An 18,713-nucleotide genomic window follows, 5' to 3' on the forward strand; every position below is an offset into this window, starting at 1 on the left:
TCTGTCTCAGTGTTGGGGGGGGGGTGGGGCTCTGTCCCAGTGTTTGCGGGGGCCACTGCCCCAGGGTGGAGGGGGGAACACTGTCCCAGGGTGGGGGGGGGCAGGCTCTGTCCCAGAGTTGAGGGTGGGGGAGAGACACTGTCCCAGGGTAGGGCGGGGGGGACAGGCTCTGTCCCAGTGTTGGGGGGGGGGGGGGTGAGAGAGACACTGTCCCAGGGTTGGGGAGACAGGCTCTGCCCCAGTGTTGGGGGGGGGGGGGGGGGGTGGAGACACTGTCCCAGTGTTGGGGGGGGGGGGGGGGGAGAGAGACACTGTCCCAGGGTGGGGGGAGGACAGGCTCTGTCCCAGTGTTGGGGGGGAGACACTGTCCCAGGGTGGGGGAGGACAGGCTCTGTCCCAGTGTTGGGGGGGAGACACTGTCCCAGGGTGGGGGAGGACAGGCTCTGTCCCAGTGTTTGGGGGGGGGACAGGCTCTGTCCCTGTGTTGGGGGGGGAGAGAGACACTGTCCCAGGGTGGGGGGGGGGGGGGGTGACAGGCTCTGTCCCAGTGTTGGGGGGGGGGAGACACTGTCCCAGTATTGGGGGGGGGGGGTGGAGACACACTGCTCCCAGGCTGCAGGGGCAGGCTCTGTCCCAGTGTTGGGGGAGGGGACACACTGTCCCAGGGTGGGGGTCAGGCTCTGTTTCAGTGTTGGGGAGGGGCACTGCCCCCAGGGTGGGTGGGGGACCTGTTGCGCGCGCCGACGCAGGGGAAGGCTGCGTGCGTACTAACGCAATGTGCGCGATGACGTAGGGTGAAGGAGGCGCTGCAGGAAAATGGCGGCATCGAACAACCCGCGGAAATTCAGCGAGAAGATCGCGCTCCACACCCAGAAACAGGCGGAGGAGACGGCGGCTTTCGAGGAGGTGATGAAGGACCTGAGCATCACCCGGGCGGCCAGGGTGAGTCAGCGCCTTCCGCCGGGCCTGGGGGCTCCTGTTACCGGGAGCTGGGCTGCAGCTGCCCGCGGCCTAGGCCCAGTGTCCGGGGCCCAGGCTGATGTTCTTGGGGCAGTGATCAAGCCCAGGTCCTGTCCTCCAGATGGTGCTGAGCCGCTGGCGACAATTGCAGCCAAATCTCGGCCCCGGCCCGGGGTCTATTCGGCTGTTGAGGGAATCACAGCCCAAACCCAGAGTTCAGTCAGTCCCTTCACTCCATCTGTGGGAGTTAGGTCCTCAGCTCTGGAATTCCCTCCCTAATCCTCTCCCCCTCCTCAATCCTCTCCCCCGACCTCCTTCAAGACGCTTCTTAAAACCTTTCAGCGAGTTTTTGCTCACCTGTCCCAATATCTCTCTACGTGGCGCGGTGTCAAATTGTGTTTGACAATCGCTCCTGTACAGCACCTTGGGATGTTTTACTACTTTAACGATGCTAGCTGAGTGCAAGTTGTTGTTACAATTTTCTGGGCTGTTTCATTCAGGGCTTAACAAGGGTCTCAGATTCTAATGTACTCGCGCCAACATAAGTGAGTCACTTTGTCCTGATAACTATGCTGCTTCTTAAAATTACATTTTCGAGATTTCATATTCAAAGCTCATTGAACACTTGGGTCACTCAGTAACTGCAATTGATGCATTTGAATTTCTTGGTTTGGTAGTTGTTTTGATTGTGCTGAGTGAAACAGGCTGCTTTATCTCCAGATGGAGGAATATAGTGAGATGTGTAAACAGATTCCCGGATCTCGTCATTGAATGAGTTGGTGGAGTTTGTTGACAGTGAACAAGCTTGTGCTGTTTTCATGCAAACCTGCCACCCAACGAGTTAGCAGATTTTGTTTGTGTCAGGCATTAGTCGGACTTTTGGCTTTGCGTTTTGGAAAATACAACATTTCTCAGTAGAACATTGAATGGCCACTTGGATTTCAGCAGCAAACAAAATTGTATCATCAGGTGATTTTGAGTGCCTCTAGTATGATCACAGGTGCTTAATTTGAACAGTGTTAAAGACAGGCAGCGATGGATGTGGAGAGCGAGATAGACAAGTGTATGTTTGATCTGTTCAATCAAAAGACAAACTGTTTCCGCTTGCAGGTTGGTCAGTTAACAAAGGCGACAGATTTTAAGATAATTGCCCGAGGAACGACAGGAGCAGTAGGAGGCCATTCAGCCTCTTTACTGCTATTCAAGTAGATCATGGCTGATCTGTGTCGTGACATAATTTACTTGCCTTCTTTCTATACTCTGCAAAAATCTGTCAATCTCAGTTTTAACATTTTTACTTGACTCCCAGCTTCAGCAGCTTTTTGGTGGAGGGTGTTGGAGATTCTATGTGAGATAAATGCTTCCTGACATCACCCCTAAATGACCTACGTCTAATTTTAATATTACACTCTTCTGGGCACTGCCCACCAGACAGAATAGGGCTATCAGTTCCTTTAAGCATCATAAGACACTCAATTAGGTCACACATTATTTCTATACTCGTGACAGACGAAGGCCATTCAGCCCCTCAAGCCTCTTTTGTCATTCAGTAAGATAGAATAAAGCAGTGATACAATACAAGAGAAGACCATTTGATCCATGCCTGTGCTGTCTCTTTGGTAGTTATCAAATTGATCCCACTCTCTTGCCACATCATCCTGTAAATATTTGTCTTTTGAGTATTTATCCAATTCCTTTTGAAATTACTATTAAACCTGCTTCCAGCACTCTTGCCAGCAGTAGATTCCAGATCATAATTTTCATTGTAATAAAATAGTTTCCTCAAATTGCCCCGATTCATTTGCCAATCGCATTGAACCTGTGCCCTCTCATTTATTCTTAGCAAAATCCATTGTGATTTTGAACAGCTCTATCAAATCTCCTCTTGTCCAAGAAACATTGTAACCCCACCTTCTCCGATGCCTCTACTTAAGTGCAGTTTCTCATCCCAGGTCCATTCTAGCAAATTTCTTCATCATCCTTCTCAATGCCTTGACATCTTTCCTGAATTGTGGCATCTGTCCAGGATTGAGCTTGGTACTTAAACTGAGGCCTAACTAATGATTTATAAAAAAATTAGGATGATTTCCTTGCTCTTGTACTTTATTCTTCGATCAATAAAGCCACCTCAACTTGTCTCCTGAAACCTCTAAAAGTTTCAATATAAGTCACCCCTTACCCTCCCCAAAGTTGCTGGATTCCCATTAAAATTGCACCGTTTAGTTTAAATAAAACAAAATGGTGGAATTACTGAACAGTCTGGCAGCATCTGTGGGGAAAGAAACAACATTTCAGTGAGTGACATCAGAGCCTGCCGAGTATTTCCAGCATTTGCCTGTATTTTGGTTTTTAACCATTTTTGCCTCTTTATTGTTCCCGTCATTTCTCCAGTCCTCCCAGGGTAGGCAGTGGCGTAGTGGTATTGTCACTGGACTAGTAATCCAGAGACCTGGGGTGATCCTCTGGGGACCCAGATTTGAATTTTATGAAAGTCTGGAATTAAAAGTCTAACGAGGACTGTGAAACTATTGTTGATTGTGGTAAAAACACATCTGGTTCACTAATATCTTTCTGGAAAGGAAATCTGCAGCCCTTACCTGGTCTGGCCAACATGTGACTCCGAACCCACAGCAATGTGGTTGATTCTTAAATGCCCACTGTAATGGCCTAACCCATGAATGAATAATAAAAACAATATTTGCAGTGCAGAAGGAGGTCATTCGGCCCACTGAGTCTGGACTGGCTCTCTGAAAGAGCATTCCACCTAATCCGACTCCTCTCCCTTATCCCTGTAATCTTGCCTAATTATTTCCTTTCATAGAGCAATCCAATTTTCTTTTGAATAAGTCGATTGAATCAAACTCCAACCACCCTCTGGGTGAAAATGTTTTTCCTTACACCACTTCTACCTCTGTTGCCCATTGGTTTGAATTTGTGCCCTCTAGTTTGTACTCAAGTGGGAACAGTTCTCACTAGTTACCAGGTCCATACCCCTCCGGACCTTGAATACCTCTATCAAGTCTCCTCTCAGCCACTTTTTCTCCAAGGAAAACAATCCCAACTTCTCCATTCTATATCCTCATAGACACAGTTCGTTATCCCTGGAATCATTCTTGTGAATCTCCTCTGGACTCTCTCCAATGCCTTCACATCCTTTCTCAAGTATGGCACCCAGAACTGGTTGGGTTCTCCAGTTGAGGCCTAACTAGTGTCTGACACAAGTCCAACATGACCTCCATATTCTTGTACTCAATGCCCTTGTTAATGAAACCTAAGATACCATATGTTTATTAACTGCTGTCTCCACATGCCCTGCTACATTCAATACGCTGAGGTCTCTTTGATCCTGCACCTCATTAAGAATTTCTTCCTTTAGTTTATACTGTATCTCCGTATTCTTCCTGCCAAAATGTGTCACCTCACACTTCTCTGCATTGAATGTCATGTGCCACTTTCACCGACATGTCTAGGTCCTTTTGAAATTCAATACTGGACGGTGCAGTGGTTAGCACTGCGCCTCACAATGTCGAGGACCCTGGTTCGATCCCGGCCCCAGGTCACTGTCCATGTGGAGTTCGTACATTCGCCCCGCGTCTGCGTAGGTCTCACCGCCACGACCCAAAGATATGCAGCGTAGGTGAATTGGCCATGCTAAATTGCCCATTAATTGGGAAATAAATAATTCGGTACTCTAAATTGATTAAAAGCAAGAAATTCAATAGAGTTGACAACGTTTGCAATCTTTGAGTCATCTTCAAATTTTGAACTCATTTCCTGAACACCACTGTCTAGGTCATTAATATAAATCAGGAGGAGCAAGGGTCCCAAACTGACCCATGGGCAATTCCACTGCTACTCCCATTTCCTGTCACTCAGCGAATTTCTTATCCATGTGCCTACTTTCGCCTTTATTTCATGAGCTAGAATTTTGTTCACAAGTGTGCTGTGTGGCATTGTATCAAATGCCTTTTGAAAATCTATATACACCACATAACAGCATTGCCCTTATCAACCTTTTGTATTATCTCCTCAAAAAACTCCCAACAAAATAGTTAAACACCATTTCCCCTTAAGAAACCCATGCTAGATTTCCTTAATGATCCTGCACCTGTCTAGGAAACTATTGATTTTGCCCCGAATTAGAGTTTCCGCAAGTTTTCCTACTACTGAAGGCAAACTGACTGATCCGTGGTTGCCAGCATTATTCTTTAATCCCCTTTTGAGCAAGGGTGTAACATTTGCAATTCTTCTGTCGTCCAGCACCACCACCATGTCTAAGGAAGATCCTCAGTGTCTCTGAAATTTCCACTGTCACATCCCTCAGTATCCTTGGATGCATTTCATTAGGTCGAGGTGCCTTATCAATTTTAAGTAAAGATCACCTTTCTAGCACCTCCTTTTCAAATGTGAATTCCTCGAGTGTGCCAGTGGCCTCCTTTCACCTCTACTTGGGTAGCATCTCTCCCTTTGTGAAGACTGATGCAAAGCATTTTGCTTCTGCCTCCTAATGCAAGTCTCCTTTTTTTAATCCCTAATCATCCTTATTCTTTTACCAGCTTTTTACTATTTATGTGCTTATAGAAGACAAGAACAAAGAAAAGTACAGCATAGGAACAGGCCCTTCGGCCCTCCAAGCCTGTGCCAACAATGCTGCCAGTCTAAACTAAAATCTTCTACACTTCCTGGGTCCGTATCCCTATATTCCCATCCTATTCATGTATTTGTCAAGATGCCCCTTAAATGTCATTATCGTCCCTGCTTCCACCACCTCCTCCGGCAGCAAGTTCCAGGCACCCACTACCCTCTGTGTAAGAAAACTTGCCTCATACATCTCTAAACCTTGCCCCTCGCACCTTAAACCTATGCCCCCTAGTAATTGCCTACCCTGGGAAAAAGCCTCTGACTATCCACTCTGTCTATGCCCCTCATAATTTACGACCTTGGGGTTCCTTGTTATGTTAGTTGCTAGTCTCTTTTCATAGGTTCATAAGATATAGAAGCATAATTAGACCATTTGGCCCATCGAGTCTACTCCACCATTCGATCGTGGCTGATCTCATCCTGGCCTTAACTCCATCGTTCAGCTGTTCTCCATAACCCTTCAACCCATTACCAATTAAAAATTTGCCTAACTCCTCCTCAAATTTACTCACTGTCCCAGCATCCAACGCAATCTGGGGTAGACCGATCTACAACTCTTTGGGAGAAGTAGGGCTGGATTGTCTGATTTTGAGGCTATGTCCGGAGCAAGTATCTAGTTTTACATTGAAAAAGACGGCGGTGACCTGTGGCGGCCGCACCATACAACATGGCGCCGGCCGCGCACGGGCTAGGCCTGCCAGATAGTGCCCCCCTGTAACTCTTCCCCACCCCTGGACCTACCCCCCACAAGCTCCCCCGGCCTGGGGAACCCCCCCCCCCCCCCCCCCCCCCCCGACTGTGGCAGCACTGGACACAGTCCGCAGCCGCCACACGAGGACTCCAGAAACTGCGGACATGCGACAGATGCCGTCGGGAAGTCGTCCCATCGGAGGAGGGCCTCAGGTGACATCCTGAGGCCGTCTCAACAGTGTGTGGCATACTCAGCGACTGCGCCATTTTTGAGGAGGCAGAGCGTCCGAAAAACACCATCGCCCCGATTTTGGCGTAAAAACGGATTCTCCGGCCAATCGGCAAACATAATTTCGGCATCGGCAATCAGGGAACCCAGCCCGTAGTTTCTCCTTAACACCGTTTTAAATTTCTTACCGCCTATCTTAATACCTCTCGTTCTAGAATGCCTCACAAGAGGAAGCCTCCACGGCATGCCTACTTATCCATACTTTTATCATCTTGTATACCACAATTTGATCTCGTTCTCCCTCCTTGCTTTTCTGATTAGTTTTATTCACTTTCCCTCTGGACCTTCTATATTCAACCTGATTCTCCATTGAATTTTCTACCTGTCACATGCGTACTTCTTCCTTTTCATCTTCACCTCCATCTCACTTGTCATCCAGGGCATTCTAGATTTATTTGTCCTACCGTTCCGCTTCAAGGGAATATACCTTGCCATTTCCTGCAATACCATCTCTTTGAAGGTAGCCTGTGTTCAGCCACCGTCTTTTCCTCCAATATTTGATTCCGCTCACCTGACTTAAATGTATTTTCATCTCATCCAAGTTGGCTTTCACCCAGTTAATTATACCTGCTCTGGATTACAACTTCTCCTGTACTATGGCCAACCTAAACCTCCCCCCCCCCCCCCCCCCCCCCCCCCCAACCAAAAATGCGCTTCCACTGTTACTTGATCCACTTTTGCCAACTCATTCCCCAGAACCAGGTCCAGCTGTGCCTGCCCTCTCATTGGATTGGAAAAATACTGTTGCACGAAATGATAATTATAATATCACAAGTAGGCTTACATTGACACTACAGTGTGAAAATCCCTCAGTCGCCACACTACGGTGCCTGTTCAGGTACAATGAGGGAGAATTCAGAATGTCCAATTCACCTAACATGCACATGCAGACTCTGCGCAGACTCTGTACAGACAGTGATCCAGGCTGGGAATTGAACCCAGGTCCTGGCACTGTGAAGTAACAGTGCTAACCACTGTGCTACCGTGCCACCCACTTGAACACTCAAACTCTCGTTGTTCTTGTCCCTTTGCACTATTCCTATCTCAGTCTCAATTTGGATAATTGAAGTCCCCCATTATAGTTACTCAATAACTTTTGCACCTGTCTGAAATTTCTTTGAAAGTTTGTTTCTCTACATCCCTTCCAGTTGTTGCTGATCTATATACTGCACCATTCAATGTTACTGCATCTTTTTCATTCCTCATCTCTAGCCAGAGATAAATGTCTTTGATCCCTCTGGAGCATCCTCTCTCTCTCCAGTATTGCAATACCATCTTTAATCAATATTGCAGTACACTTCCACGTTTCTTCCTTTCCTGTCTCCCCTAAATACCTTGCACCCAGTATGTTTAACACACAGTCCTGTCCTTTTTCGAGCGAGGTGTCTGTTAGAGGAATAATACTACAGTTCCATTTGTCAATCTGTGCCTGTAGGTCACCAATCTTATTAACCATACTCTGTGTGCTCACATCCGTGCACATGAATCCTGATTTAGGCTTTTTACCTCTTTCCCCCTTACTCTGACCCAATCTAATGATTTAGTATTGCCTACTCAAGTTCCTTTTTAAAAAATAAATTTAGACTACCCAATTATTATTTTTCCAATTAACGGGCAATGTAGGCTGGCCAATCCACCCACCCTGCACATCTTTAGGTTGTGGGAGGAAACTGGAGCACCCAGAGGAAACCCACCCAGAGGAAACCCACACGTGAAAACTCCACATAGTCACCCAAGGTCAGAATCGAACCTGGGTCACTGACACTGTGAGGCAGCAGTGCTAGCCACTGTGCCACCGTACCTGCTGCCTCTTCCCTCACGCTGTTTTTTAACCTCCCAAGTGCCTCTCATTCTGTTATCAACCTCCTAGCTGCCTCTTCACTTGCACTGTGTTCAGTCTCCCGACTGCCACTCCTTTCGTTCTGTTACCTACTGCCTCTTCTCTCGCACTGTTTTCAGTCTCCCGACTGCCTTTCCTCTCGTTCTAATCTCTGCATGAAAGTAATCTGCCATGTTTTGCCACATGTTTATCGTCCTGAAGTCTGTTGCTTTTTAAAAAATAAATTTAGAGTACCCAATTATTATTTTTTCCAATTAAGGGACAATTTAGTGTGGCCAATCCACCTAATCTGCACATCTTTGGGTTGTGGGGGTGAAACCCACGCAGACACGGGAATAATGAGCACAGACGGAATGTCACATAGAAGGTGACCCGGGACCAGGATCGAATCGGGTCCTCAGCACCGTAGGCGGCAGTGCTAACCACTGTGCCACCTTGCTGCCTGCGTGTTGCTATTTTTATTATTCATAACATATGAGTTTCATATCATTTCCAGACTTGGAATTGTGTCTTATTTATTCAAGTTCAGGCCATTAATATATACCAAAATGGAGCAGTGATCTCCACATTGACCATGAGGAACACTGTATACTTCACTACAGTCTGGAAGATAACAGTTCTTTTCTGTCCCTCGAGTAATATTGGAAGTCCAAACTACAACAATGTCACCCTAATGTTGTTGAGCAAACAAAGTGCATCTCTATTTTTATTTTATTCAATATTGTTCCTACATTGGCAGCATCCTTTTCTCTAATGAAAACAGATGCAAAGTACTCAGCATTTCAGCCGTGCTCTGTCTCTACAGGATGCCCTTTTTGATCTCTAATCAACTCCACCCCTTTACTATTAATGTGTTAATAAAAGACTTTTCAGTTTGTTTTTTTGTTAGCCACTTTTTAGGTCTCCTCTCTACTTTTCTGTATTCAACTTGATTCTGCACTCTCTGTATTCAACTTGATCTTGTACTGTATTATGAACCTTACATTTGTCATAAACCTTTTTGCTTTTCACTTCAACCCCTGTATCTTTAGTAATCCAGGGAGCTGTAGCTTTCAGTGCCCTTCCTTTTCCCTTCAGTGGAATGTATCTACTTTGTACCCTATTCATCTCCTCATTAATAGCCAATTACTATTTGGTTTATCTATTCTTGATTCCACTGGGGCAAGATCCGTTTTCAACTCACTGAAGTTTTAAAAAAATTTTAGATAACCCAATTATGTTTTCCAATTAAGGGGCAATTTAGCGTGGCCAATTCACCTACTCTGCACATTTTTGGGTTGTGGGGGCGAAACCCACGCAGACACGGGGAGAATGTGCAAACTCCACACGGACAGTGACCCAGAGCCGGGATCGAACCTGGGACCTCAGCGCCGTGAGGCAGCTGTGCTAACCACTAGGCCACCGTGGTGCCCTAACTCACTGAGGTTAACCACCCTTCAGCTAAGTATTTTTGCACTTGACTGTATCATGCATTAACTAATATAAAAGTGATGTCTTGTCCATGTTTTCAAATCCCTCCATGCCCTCACTCTCCTTATCTTAAATCTTGCCTGCCCACAATCCTCCAAGATATCTGTGCTCATCTAATTTTGGTCCAGATTTTAATCACAGCACCATTGGTGGTGGCACATTTCACCTCAGAAGGACTGGGACCAATATCCTTGCAGGGGCATTCACTTGTACTCTAGGGGAGGGGATGGGAACCTGAGCAGGGAGGCATGAGAGGGAAACAAAGATAGAAATTCAAGCTAGAAAAGCAAAAGTGGAAGGCAGAGGAAATGAGGGTTAGCAATAAATAGGGCTATAGTACAAAAGAAGAGGTGTAAACATGTTACAAAGACCAGTCTAAAGGCACTGTATCTGAATGGATGGAACATTTGCAATAAAGTTGATGAATTAACAGCGCAGGGCAACACGGTGGCGCAGTGGTTAGCACTGCTGACTCACAGCACCCAGGACCTGGGTTCGATCCCGGCCCTGTGTCACTGTCCCTGTGGAGTTTTCACATTCTCCCCATGTCTGCGTGGGTCTCACCCACACAACCATAGATGTATAGGGTAGGTGGTTTGGCCATGCTACACTGTCCCTTAATTGGGAAAAAAAGAATCGGGCACTTTAAAGTTATAAGAAAAAATGAGTTAACAGTGCAAATATGTGGAATGGGCACAATATGATTGCAATTATGGAAATGTGGCTGCAGAGTGACCAATGCTGGGAGTTGAATATCAAAGGATATTTATTATTTAGGAAGCACAGGCAAAAATAAAAAGGTGGTGGGGTAACATTGTTAGTAAATGACAAAATCAGTGCAATAGTGAGAAAGGATATTGGCTTGGAAAATCAAGATGTATAATCAATATGAATGGAGCTAAGAAGCAATAAGGGTGGAAAACATTAGTTGGAGTTGTCCATAGGCTTCCAAACAGTAGTGGTAATGTAGGGGATGGCATTAAACAGGAAATTTAGAGATACTTGAAACAAGGGTGCTACAGTAATCATGGGTGAATTTAATTTGCATATAGACTGGGCAAACCAAATTAGCAATAATGCTTGGCAAATGAATTCCTGGAGTGTGTTTGAGATGTATTTTTAGACCAGTACATCAAGGAACCGACTAAGGGAACTGGTGGTCCTAGATTTGGTATTGTGCAATGAGATGGGGTTATTGTGCAGGGCCTAATCTTGTGCAGGGCCCTTTAGGGAACAGTGACCATAACATGATAGAATTCTTCATCTAGTTGAAAAGTGAAGAGTCCAATCTGAAACTAGGTTCTAAATGTAAACAAAGGAAACTGAAGATATGAGGGAAGATTTGTCTGCAACAGATTATGGAACTTCATTAAAAGGCATGATGACGGATAGATAATGGCTGAAATTTAAGGAACAAATGCATACATTGCAAAATTTCGTTCAAAAATGCAACAAGAAAAGCGACCCACCATGGCTAACAAAATAAATTATAATATTAGCTGCAAGACAAAATCATATAAATTTGCTAGAAAAAGTAACAAGTCCTAGGAATGGGAGCAGTTTAGAATTCAGCAAAGGAGGGCAAAGATCAACAGGGGGAAAATAGAGTATGGGAGTAAACTTGCAAGTGAGATCAAAGTGGACATTAAGAGCTTCTGTAAGTATGTACAAAGAATGTAGGTGCCTTATAGTCTGTAACGGGAGAATTTATAATGGCGAACAAGGAAATGGCAGAGCAATCTAAACAGCTATATTAGTTCTGTCTTTATGAAGGAAGACACAGATAACTTCCCAGATGTACTAGGATATTAAAGGAGGTGGCCGTGGAAATAGTGGCATGGTCATCTTCTAAAAGTCTAAAGATTCTGGAACAGTCCCAGCAGATTGGTGTGTTGCAAATGTAATTCGTTATTTCAAAAAAGGAGGGAGAGAAAACAGGCAATTTCAGACTGGTTAGTACAACATCAGTAGGGAAAATGCTAGAGTATTATAAAGGATGTAATATCAACGGGATTAGACAAAGTCAACATGAATTTATGAAAGAGAAATTGTTTGACAAATTTACTGGAGCTTTTTGAGGACGTAACTAGTTAAATAAATAACCAGTGATATGATATATTTGGATTTTCAAAAAGCTTTTGATAACCTCCCATCATAAATTAGTATGCAAAATTAAAGCATGTGGGATTGGGGGTAATATATTGACATGGATTGAGAATTGGTTAGCAGTGGGAAACAGAGTAGGAATAAATGAGCCTTTTCGGAGTGGTTGGCAGTGACTAGTGGGGTACCGCAGGGATCAGTGCTTGGGGCCCCAGCTACTCTCAAAAATATATAAATGTGATTTTGATGAGGGAACCAAATATAATATCTCCAAGCTGGCTAACGATTAGATTTCGATTTATTGTCACGTGTACCGAGGTCCAGGCAGGTCATTCCATACATGAAAAACGAGGGACATACGAGAAGTACACAATGTAAATGCATAGACATTGGGTGAAGCATATGCTGTGCAGTGCTACACAGTAGAGAAGATGCGTGGAGAGATCGGTTCAGTCCACAAGAGGGTCGTTCAGGAGTCTGATAACACCGGGGAAGAAGCTGTTTTTGAATCTGTTAGTGTGTATTCTCAGACTTTTTATATCCTAAGCCTGATGGAAGAGGTTGGAAGAGAGAATAACCCGGGTGGGAGGTGCCTTTCAATATGCTGACACAGTAATTAACACTGCTGTCTCACAGCTTCCTTCTTGAACCGCTGCAGTCCATGTGGTGTAGGTACATTACTGTGCTATTAGCCAGAAACCCAGGTTGAGTTTGCACATTCTCCCCCTGTCTGCATGGGTTTCCTTCGGGTGCTCTGGTTTCCTCCCACGATCCAAGATATGCAGGTTAGGTGGTTTGGTCCAGTTAAATTACCCCTTAGTGTCCAAATGTTTATTTGGGGTTATGGGGATAGTGAGGGAGTGTGGGCCTATGTTGGGTGCCCTTTTGGAGGGTTGGTGCAAACTCAATCTGCTGAATGGGATTCTATGATGAAAAACTAGGTGGGAATGTGAGTGATGAGGCGGATGTAAAGAGGTTTCAAGATGATTAGTGGTTGAATGAGTGGGCACATAAATGGCAGATGCATTATAATGTGGATAAATGTGAAATTAGTCACTTTGATAAATGGTGATAGATTGGGAAATGTTGATGTACAAAGAGACCTTTGTACACCAGTCATCAAAAGCAAGCATGCAGGTACAACAAGAACCTGGGAAGGCAAATAATATGTTGGCTTTAATTGCAAGAGGACTTGTGTACAGGTTCAAGGATGTCCTACTACTGCTGTACAGGGCCTTAATAATAATAATAATAATAATAATCATTATTAGTGTTATCAGTAGGCTTACATTACTGCAATGAAATTACTGTGAAAATCCTGTAGTCGCCACATTATAGCGCCTGAGGGAGAAGTGAGAATGTTCAATTCACCTAATAAGCACGTATTTTGGGACTTTGTGGGAGGAAACTAGAGCACCCGGAGGAAACCCACGCAGACATGGGAAGAAGGTGCACACTCCGCACCGACAGTGACCCAAGCCAGGAATCGAACCTGGGTCCCTGGCACTGTGAAGCAACAATGCTAACCACTGTGCTACCATGCCACCTGTGAGATCTGTAGTAGCTTTGGCCTCCTAACCTTAGGAAGGACTAGACTGATCCCTGGGGTGGCAGAATTTACATATGATGAGAGATTGAGTTGAGTGCACCATATACACTGGAATTTAGATAAATGAGAGGGGATGTCATTGAAACAAAAATTCTGACAGGGCTGGACAGACTGGATGCAGGGATGTTGTTTCCTCCGGCTGGGGAGTCTAGAACAAGGGGTCACAAACTCAGGATAAGGGGTAGGTCATTTCGGAGTGAGATGAGAAATTCCTTCACTTAGAATGGTGAACCTGTGGAATTCTCTACCACAGAAGTCTGGAGGTCAAGTCACTGAATATATCTAAGGAGGAAATATGTTTCTAGACACTAAAGGAATCAAGGGCATTGGGGAGAGAACGGTACTGTGGTGATGAGTTAGAGAGTCAGCCATGATCAAACTGAATAGTGGAGCAGGCTTGAGTGGCCAAGTGGCTTACTCCTATTTTTTATGTTCTATGAATCATGTCCGGGTCTTACTGTTTGTGGCCAAGGACTGCTTCAATATCTAACAAGTAGCAAATAGTTCCGCACACTACAGTTATTGATACCTGTCCCCATTTGTGACGTTATATGGGAAGGAAGGTCATTGAAGCAGCTGGACGTGGTTGGACATGGGACACTACCCCTGAGAAACTCGGGCAGTGATATCCTGGTGCTCAGATGATTGGTCTCCAACACTCTTCCGTTGAATTAGTTACGACTCCCAAACTGGGAGGGTTTCCTGCCTGATAACCACCAACTTTGCTTAGGCTCCTTGATGCCACACACCATCAGATGCTGCCTTGATGCCAAGGGTATTCCCACTCCGCTCACCTCCAGTATTCAGCTCCCATGTCCATGGACATTTTGGTCCAAAGATATAATGAAGTCAGAAGCTGAGTGACCTTTGTGGAGCCCGAACTGAGCATTGGTAAGCAAGTCGGGTAGGTGCAATTGTTGTAGCTTTACTGAAACAGCTAGGATAAGAGTAGGACAAATACTGGACGACAGGCCCTCAGTATAATAACTGAATTGTTGTTAGGGCCCATAGCCTTTGCTCTACCTACAGTCATTGCTTGATATTACATAGAATCAAACTGCCTGAAGACACCTCTTATGGTGAGGAGGCCAAGATGGATCATCCATTTGACACTTTAAGCTGATGGTGGTGTTAATGCTTCAGCTATGTCTTTTGTACTGATGTGCTGTGCTCTGCCCATCATTGATAATGTTTTTTGAACATAATCCTCCAGTTATTGGTTTAATTATCCACTAGCATTTGAAGACTAGATATGGCAGAATTTCAGAACTTGATTTCACCATTGGTGTGGGACCACTTTGCTCTGTCTATGACATGCTACAGCCACTATTTTAACATGCATGCAGTCCTGTGATGTAGCCTAAGTTGCTGCTTCTGGTATGCTCTCTTACACTTCTCATTGAACCAGGGTTTGTCTCCTGTGTTGAAGGTACTGGTAGAGTGAGGGATACGCCAGGTCATGAGTTACAGATTGACTACAATTATGTTGCTGATGGTGACCTTATGGATGACCGGTTTTGAGCTGCTAGATCTGCTCTGAGCCTATCCCATTTGGCAAGCTATGATTCAATGATTATGGTAGTGCCCTGCAATATGATGGACAATGCCCTCAACATGCAGACCAGACTTTGTCCCCACAAGCACTGTGTGGTGCTCACTCATACAAACACTGTCATGGACAGATGCATCTGCAACAGGTAAATTGGTGAAGAGAAGGTCAAGTAGGTTTTCTTCCTCTTGTTGACTCTGCTACCACCTACTGTAGGCCCAGTCTGGCAACAGTGTCCTTCAGAATTCATTTGGTGATTTACTGCAGGTTGTGAACTTTGAAGCGTGTTCTCTCCTCTCCTTCCCCATTCCATCACACACACACATTCTCTCTCTTCTCCTCCTCCTTTCTCTCCCCCCCCCCCCAATGTTCTTGCTGACCTCAGTGCTTTGCGCAAGTGGTGTTCAACATAAGAGCTAGGAGCAGGAGTAGGCCATCTGGCCCCTCGAGTCTGCTCCGTCATTCAATGAGATCATAGCTGATCTTTTGTGGACTCAGCTCCACTTTCCGGCCCGAACACCATAACCCTTAATCCCTTTATTCTTCAAAAAACTATCTATCTTTACCTTAAAAACATGTAATGAAGGAGCCTCAACTGCTTCACTGGGCAAGGAATTCCATAGATTCACAACCCTTTGGGTGAAGAAGTTCCTCCTAAACTCAGTCCTAAATCTACTTCCCCTTATTTTGGGGCTATGTCCCCTAGTTCTGCTTTCACCCACCAGTGGAAACAACCTGCCCGCATCTATCCTATCTATTCCCTTCATGATTTTAAATGTTTCTATAAGATCCTCCCTCATCCTTCTAAATTCCAACGAGTACAGTCCCAGTCTACTCAACCTCTCCTCATAATCCAACCCCTTCAGCTCTGGGATTAACCTAGTGAATCTCCTCTGCACACCCTCCAGTGCCAGTACGTCCTTTCTCAATTAAGGAGACCAAAACTGAACACAATACTCCAGGTGTGGCCTCACTAACACCTTATACAATTGCAACATAACCTCCCTAGTCTTAAACTCCATCCCTCCAGCAACGAAGGACAAAATTCCATTTGCCTTCTTAATCACCTGTTGCACCTGTAAACCAACTTTCTGTGACTCATGCACTAGCACACCCAGGTCTCTCTGCACAGCGGCATGCTTTAATATTTTATCGTTTAAATAATAATCCCGTTTGCTGTTATTCCTACCAAAATGGATAACCTCACATTTGTCAACATTGTATTCCATCTGCCAAACCCTAGCCCATTCACTTAACCTATCCAAATTCCTCTGCAGGCTTCCAGTATCCTCTGCACTTTTCGCTTTACCACTAATTTTAGTGTCATCTGCAAACCTGGACACATTGCCCTTGGTCCCCAACTCCAAATCATCTATGTAAATTGTGAACAATTGTGGGCCCAATACGGATCCCTGAGGGACACCACTAGCTACTGATTGCCAACCAGAGAAACACCCATTAATCCCCACTCTTTGCTTTCTATTAATTAACCAATCCTCTATCCATGCTACTACTTTACCCTTAATGCCATGAATCTTTATCTTATGCAGCAACCTTTTGTGTGGCACCTTATCAAAGGCTTTCTGGAAATCCAGATATACCACATCCATTGGCTCCCCGTTATCTACTGCACTGGTAATGTCCTCAAAAAATTCCACTAAATTAGTTAGGCACGACCTGCCCTTTATGAACCCATGCTGCGTCTGCCCAATGGGACAATTTCTATCCAGATGCCTCGCGATTTCTTCCTTGATGTTAGACTTCAACAGCTTCCCTACTACCAAAGTTAAGCTCACTGGCCTATAATTCCCTGCTCTCTGCCTACCTCCTTTTTTAAACAGTGGTGTCACGTTTGCTAATTTCCAATCCACCAGGACCACCCCAGAGTCTAGTGAATTTTGGTAAATCATCATTAGTGCATCTGCAATTTCCCTAGCCATTTCTTTTAGCACTCCAGGATGCATTCCATCAGGGCCAGGAGACTTGTCTATCTTTAGCCCCATTAGCTTGCCCATCACTACCTCCTTAGTGATAACAATCCTCTCAAGGTCCTCACCTGCCATAGCCTCATTTCTATCAGTCGCTGGCATTTTATTTGTGTCTTCCACTGTGAAGACCGACCCAAAAAACCTGTTCAGTTCCTCAGCCATTTCCTCATCTCCCATTATTAAAACTCCCTTCTCATCCTCTAAAGGACCAATATTTACCTTAGCCACTCTTTTTTGTTTTATATATTTGTAAAAACTTTTGCTGTCTGTTTTTATATTCTGAGCAAGTTTACTCTCATACTCTATCTTACTCTTCTTTATAGCTTTTTTAGTAGCTTTCTGTTGCCCCCTAAAGATTTCCCAGTCCTCTAGTCTCCCACCAATCTTTGCTACTTTATATGCTTTTTCCTTCAATTTGATACACTCCCTTATTTCCTTAGATATCCACGGTCGATTTTCCCTCTTTCTACCATCCTACCTTTTTGTTGGTATAAACCTTTGCTGAGCACTGTGAAACATCGCTTGGAAGGTTCTCCACTGTTCCTCAACTGTTCCACCATAAAGTCTTTGCTCCCAGTCTACCTTAGCTAGTTCTTCTCTCATCCCATTGTAATCTCCTTTGTTTAAACACAAAACACTAGTATTTGATTTTACTTTCTCACCATCCATCTGTATTTTAAATTCCACCATATTGTGATCGCTCCTTCCGAGAGGATCCCTAACTATGAGATCATGAATCAATCCTGTCTCATTACACAGGACACGATCTAGGACCGCTTGTTCCCTCGTAGGTTCCATTACATACTGTTCTAGGAAACTATCGTGGATACATTCTATAAACTCCTCCTCAAGGTTGCCTTGACCGACCTGGTTAAACCAATCGACATGTAGATTAAAATCCCCCATGATAACTGCTGTACCATTTCTACATGCATCAGTTATTTCTTTGTTTATTGCCTGCCCCACCATAACGTTACTATTTGGTGGCCGATAGACTACTCCTATCAGTGACTTTTTCGCCTTACTATTCCTGATTTCCACCCAAATGGATTCAACCTTATCCTCCATAGCACCAATGTCATCCCTTACTATTGCCCGGATGTCATCCTTAAATAACAGAGCAACACCACCTCCCTTACCATCCACTCTGTCCTTCCAAATAGTTTGATACCCTCGGATATTTAACTCCCAGTCGTGACCATCCTTTAACCATGTTTCAGTAATGGCCACTAAATCATAGTCATTCACGATGATTTGTGCCATCAACTCATTTACTTTATTCTGAATAATACGAGCATTCAGGTAAAGTACACTTATGTTGGTTTTTTTACCTCTGTTTTGAATCTTAACATCTCCAGTTTTAGTCCTTTTAGTATTACTGGGCCTATTCACTGAGCTCCCCTCAGTCACTGTACCTTGTACTGTCGCCCTTTTTGATTTTTGACTATGTCTTCTCTGCCTTGCACTTTTTCCCTTACTTCCTTTTGCTTCTGTCCCTGTTTTACTACCTTCCAACTTCCTGCAACGGTTCCCATCCCCCTGCCACATTAGTTTAAACCCTCCCCAACAGCTCT

At 44.7% G+C, this 18,713-nt stretch overlaps 1 protein-coding gene across 2 annotated transcripts in view; it reads left to right on the forward strand.

The window, feature by feature from the left end:
• The first annotated feature begins 788 nt into the window (after positions 1-788).
• The window catches only part of LOC119953281 (CREB-regulated transcription coactivator 1-like), an 87,900-nt gene continuing 69,975 nt past the window's right edge, over positions 789-18,713 (forward strand). For both annotated transcript variants that reach the window (XM_038777372.1, XM_038777373.1), the window contains exon 1: positions 789-942. In XM_038777372.1, coding sequence (XP_038633300.1) covers positions 817-942 — 126 coding nt within the window. In that variant the 5' untranslated portion in view covers positions 789-816. The remainder of the gene's footprint in view (positions 943-18,713) is intronic.

Source organism: Scyliorhinus canicula, chromosome 18 (assembly GCF_902713615.1).
Source record: "Scyliorhinus canicula chromosome 18, sScyCan1.1, whole genome shotgun sequence".
Taxonomy (NCBI): Eukaryota; Metazoa; Chordata; class Chondrichthyes; order Carcharhiniformes; family Scyliorhinidae; genus Scyliorhinus; species Scyliorhinus canicula.